Genomic DNA, 5,563 nt, shown 5'->3' with positions numbered 1-5,563 from the left:
CCTAAGTCCCCCCCCCCCCCCCCAAGTTTTATAGATGTATGAAATCCAAAAGGCTAGAAACCTTTAACTTAGTATTAATTTGTGTGTGTGATAGAAAGCTCAACTTGAACCAACAATGTGAGTTAGCTACACAAAAAAATACTGTAACCTAAACTAGTCCTATATAATAAACGCCTAATATGCTAAGCGTCCGGTTGTTTGGTTGGCCGTTCAACCAATCAAAGCATAATATGCTAATGATATGCTAAGGCTGCTCAACCATTTGCTATGACATGCACTGATCACCAGGGTGCAGACAACTGGTTGGCCAGTCACTATGACGTGCACTGACCACCAGGGGGGAGACGCTCTGACTGGTAGGTTAGCTTGCTGCTGGGGTCCGGCCATCAGGACTGAGCCAGATGGTCTGTATACACCCTAGAGCCCTCCTGCAGCCCCTCCCTGGCTGGCCAACCTCCCTTGTCCCTTCCCGGCCCCAATTGTGCACCAGTGGAGTCCTTTGGCCTGGCCTGTGCTCTCTTGCAATCTGGGATGCCTTGGGGGATGTCAGAGAGCTGGTTTTGGCCTGATCCCACAGGCCAGGCTGAGAGACCACACTGATGCACGAATTTGTGCACCGGGCCGCTAGTTTAAAAATAAACATTGCCTTGCACATACACGATACATATAAAGCTCTCACTGGCACCAATCGCATGTGTGTGTTTTGATATGTCATTGTTGATTGTGAATTTAGTTGTTTTTGTTGTTTTTATATCATGTCTTTGTTGTTTTTATATCATGTTATTGTTTATTAATCAACTTATATATTATTTTCATATACATTTTACTAATTTTCTTTAATCTCTGACAGCTCTATTTTAGAGAAAGGGCAAATAGTGATATTAAAATATTTCTTCTAATTAATATCCTTTCAATGAGCATGAATCTGTGCACTGGGCCACTAGTACTCTATATTTCTCTTTTGTAAGTGAGCATACTTTGCTTAGCATATGTTTTTCTTGTTTCTTCATGAGAGCAGGTGCTCTGTCTTTGTTTTCACTGTGTAAACCTGATGCCAAATTCAGTACCTGGTTTGTGGTTCATGGCCAGTAATTGAATGGCTAATAGTCTTTGTTTCAGGTAATAATAGTAGATTTTTGTCAGGGAGTAAACTGGGTACTTTGAACAGCAAAACTTTAAGAAAGGAGACCGTTTCATATTTCAAATATTAAATAAGGCCCTGATACCTATAGTTTCATCTGAGCTGAAATAATCTAATTCATTATGCACTTAAAATTTGGCTCTGATACAAGTTAATCAACAACATGACTACTTTGTGTTAAATTGACCAAAATATTATATAGCTGTCTTCATTTTTTCTGCCTCTCATCCTCTTATTACATTTGTAATTGAGAGTAATTAAAATGAAATTCTGCTCTATTCAGTTTCTTGAGCATGCAGAGAATAGCAACTTACCCATATTTTTAAATTACTAACCAGCAATGTTATGATTGCTAAGCAGAGAGTAATTTTTATACTATTCTTGACTTTCTGTGCTTTTGCCTGCCACTCACTGGATTAATTGCGTCCATAAAGAGGGAACAATTGGGGTTGCCCGCTGAGATAATTAACTGAAAAAGTGGCTGAGAGAGTATGTCTTTTCCCTGTAACCTCTGTGCTGTTTTAGTGAAGAACAAAACTTTATTTTAGCTAGTTCTAAGAGAATAATCCTACTGTGTCTTGAAGCAGGTTCTCTAGGACAGGTAGATTCAGTGTAGTCAATTGAAAAGAAGCATCTCTTAGGACAGCCTTAATTACCAATCTGTACCAGGGAAAAGGCAGTTGGGATTGCACAAAATTGAGAAGGGTTCATTTGAGGAAGTGTTGCTACCATTTTAAACTGATGATGCACATAGGAAGTAAGATTTATACAAACAATTTGTACACAATTATTGGTGCACTAGGTGAAGGGCCCCCTGAGGGCTGTGGGGTCTGGAGCACACCTATTAGGAATTCATGGGAAGAGCCCCAGCACACAGGCTATGGAACTCAGAGTGAGGGAAGGGTCTAAGGAAAGGCTGGACGGGGTCCTTCGTCAAAGTGAGGTGGCTTTTAAAAAAAAATTTTTTTTTATTGATTTCAGAGAGAAAGGGAGAGGGTGAGAGAGATAAAAATATCAATGATGAAAGAATGCCCCCTGCATGCCCCGAACCGGGGATCGAACCCACAACCTGGGCATGTGCCCTCAACCAGAATCGAAACTAGGACCCTTCAGTCCTCAGGCCGAAGCTCTATCCACTGAGCCAAACCGGCTAGGGCAAGATGAGGTGGTTTTTAAGGTGACTGTCTGAGCGGGAAATAGGCTTAGGTCTGAGACAAGAACGAAATAGAACTCAGATATATGTACAACTTTTTTCAGAGATTCAGGTGCTTGGAAAAAAAATAAAAAAGCCCAGAGCAGGATGCATGTTGGAGTAGCCATATAATAATGATCACAGAGTTCATGCTTCTGGAAGGGCAGCCCATCCAGAAAAGAAGTGATATACTCTGAGCTGCTGCTTTTGTTCAGAACAGGCTGCATGGTTTGGTTTAACTGTCACTATAAGGAAGAGCTGTTGTACAGAAACTGTCATTGTATAAGGAGTGGTTGAAAAAGATGAAAATAGGTATGCTGGAGTTAGTGGAAGAAGAGAGGACATGAGAGCCATTTTAAATAGTTCAAAACTGTCATTTAGAGAACAGAATTGTAGTTTTGCACTGGAAAGCAAGTCATGATAGACATTATATGAATATGAAACTTTCTTCCCTCAGAGGTCTTCATTTGAGAAAGGTCACCTATGTGGTTGCAAGCTCCCTCCCCATCACTGGGGTATATTTAAATAGCAACTGACCACCACATTTCAGGGATTTCTTCTTTGGGTTGTGGTGGGATTTATGTCCAGTAGATTCTTAATTTTTAAAAAGTTTTCACTTATTAGGTTACACTCCTGCAATTAAAGGACAACTGTTACATGTTGATGCCACTACCAGCATGCAGTACCGGACCCTGTTAGAAGCAGAAATGCTAGCGGTAAGTCTGGGGCATATGAAGATATATATAGGTGCATAAAATATAAATTTGGTTTTAATTTTTTAATATAAAATTATAATGACCAAGAAGTCATTAAATGGTCCATCTTCTTATTCAAGAACCACCAGGTGTTCTTTGGCCCTAATTTGGAAAGAGAAGTAGATTCCCAGTGATGTAGAATCCCTGGCACTCTCTGTTATTCTGCTCCTAGTATGGGGGATGTAAACATAAGGCAATTAAATGTGGGGTTTTGGCCTTTAAAAATATGAACAGTTGTTAGGATATTGTTTTTAAACTTCACTGTATGGCTAGACTAATTCTCTCCAATGTTGTAAATAAGATTGTGGGTGTTTTTTTTTAAAAAGGAATTACTTTAAAAATATATATATTTTTATTGATTTCAGAGAGGAAAGGAGAGGGAGAGAGAGTTAAACACGTTAATAATGAGAGAGAATCATTGATCAGCTGCCTCCTGCACGTCCCATACTGGGGATGAAGCCTGCAACTGGGCATGTGCTCTGACCAGGAATCGAACCGTGTCCTCCTAGTTTGTAGGTTGATGCTCAACCACTTAGCCACACCAGCTGGGCAGATTGTTTTTTGTTTTTTAATATATTTTTATTGATTTCAGAGAGGAAGGGAGAGGGAGAGAGAGATAGAAACATCAATGATGAAAGAGAATCATTGATTGGCTGCCTCCTGCATACCTCCTTACTGGGGATCAAGCCTGCAACCCAGGCATCTGCCCTGATCGGAATTGAACCTGGGACCCTGTGGTCCACAGGCTAATGCTCTATCCACTGAGCCAAATCAGCTAGGGCTGGTTTTTTTGTTGTTGTTTTTTACTATATGTTTTCTGGCCCCTTTGGATTCTTTCTCAGGGTTTAATAATTCATTCTGCTTTTTACTTGATGAATAAGGTGAAAGGAAGAAAATCTTAATACCCTGGATTGCTGCATAGTACAAAGAGAAAAAATAAGGAAGTATTTATGACCAAAATTTCAGATTTGGGACTCAGTAATCAGGCAGATAATTATTTTTTGTTAGGATCAACAACAATAACAACAATAATAGAAGCCAATGGCTGATAATCAGAGAGGATTCTTTTACACAGTATTATATTAGTCGGTCCTTAATTGTTTGCCTAAACAAGCTGTTTACATGATATATATGTAAATTAAGAGGAAACGTTTGCAATAACCAAGAATGTATTGAGTACCATAAATGTATATTCAACTGACATATTCAGCATTTTAATGATTGCTGAGCTCTAACTGATAAGTACTGCTGTGCAAAATTGCTGGTCCTAATCAAGCAGCTCTTGCCTTTGCAGAATTGTCCAGCTTTGGCAGGTGGAATACAGACCTGTAACCACCACGCTGTCAAATGGGAACCCAGGAGGCTCTGGGGCCAGACTTGTGTGTGACAGTATCCATTGCATACACTCTCTGTGTCCGAACCTCTCACTGACCAGGTTGGGCATGCAGAGGAGTTAAGGGTGTTGCTGTTATTCTGAGTTTAACTCAGGTACAGTGTTGAAACTGTAACCTGATGGTTCCTCAATTTTTTTTTTTTTTTTTTTTTTTACTACCACATGGCTTAGTATTTCAAGGAACTGGATATAACCATGGCTGCTGACCTTCAGCTACAGCAATATTAAAATCTCAAAGGGACCTTCTGTTCTGCTCAGTAGGAAAATAAATTTTCATTACTCACCAGTGAGTTTATTTCTGATGCTCTTCACATAGGGTCACATTTTAAACTCTAACATTTTGCCTTGACATTGATTTTCAGTTCCACATCATTGCCAGCTACCCCCGAGTATGGAACATGCCCCAGACGTGGCAGTGTGAATTAGAGGTGTATAAAGCCACCTACCACTTCATCTTTGCACAGAAGAACTTCTTCACAGGTAATTTTCTAATGAAAAAAAAAATGCAGTGAGATTCATTATAGGGACCTGCTTTCTAGTCATGTGAGTTTTACTTTTAGATTCATCCTGGGGATTTGATGACACAATTCAAACTTTTTTACTTTCACACTTTGTGGGCCAAGAAGATCAAAGGGAAAATTTAAATATAGTTATGTTGTGCTCTCTTCCTACACAAAAAAGGAAAATATGAACCCAATATTGAGCTGAAAAAAAAATAACCCTTCTTAGGCTGGGCTTGCTGGGGTCCAACCCCAGCTGGTACAGGGGTCCCCAAAGGTGTGGACCGAGTCGGCGAAGAAGGAATTGCACGGAGACAGCGTTCAGTTGATCAGCAGCCTTGCCAGGATCTCTAGCCACAATCTCCAGCCAAGTTCTGTGTCCATGTTCTCTTGCTAGGTTCTCCAGCCAGGTTCTCCAGGTTCTCCAGCCAGGTTCTGTAGCCATGTTCTCTCGCTCGGTTCTCCAGCCAGGTTCGGTAGCCAGGTTCTGTAGCCAGGTTCTGTCCAGGATCTTTTGCCATGTTCTCTCCAGCGAAGTTCTTCTGTCTCTAGGTTCTGTGTAGGTTCTGTCTTCTAAGTTCT

General features: G+C 40.4%; 1 protein-coding gene across 1 annotated transcript in view; it reads left to right on the top strand.

The window, feature by feature from the left end:
* KIAA1109 (KIAA1109 ortholog) overlaps nt 1-5,563 on the top strand; it is a 161,351-nt gene that overhangs the window by 31,077 nt on the left and 124,711 nt on the right. Inside the window, 2 exon segments of the mRNA XM_006762836.2 lie at nt 2,958-3,049; nt 4,844-4,961. Of these exon segments, the coding sequence (XP_006762899.1) occupies nt 2,958-3,049; nt 4,844-4,961 (210 nt within the window).

This window comes from Myotis davidii, unplaced genomic scaffold, assembly GCF_000327345.1.
Source record: "Myotis davidii unplaced genomic scaffold, ASM32734v1 scaffold438, whole genome shotgun sequence".
Classification (NCBI taxonomy): Eukaryota; Metazoa; Chordata; class Mammalia; order Chiroptera; family Vespertilionidae; genus Myotis; species Myotis davidii.
This window is presented reverse-complemented; position numbering and strand designations above follow the sequence as displayed.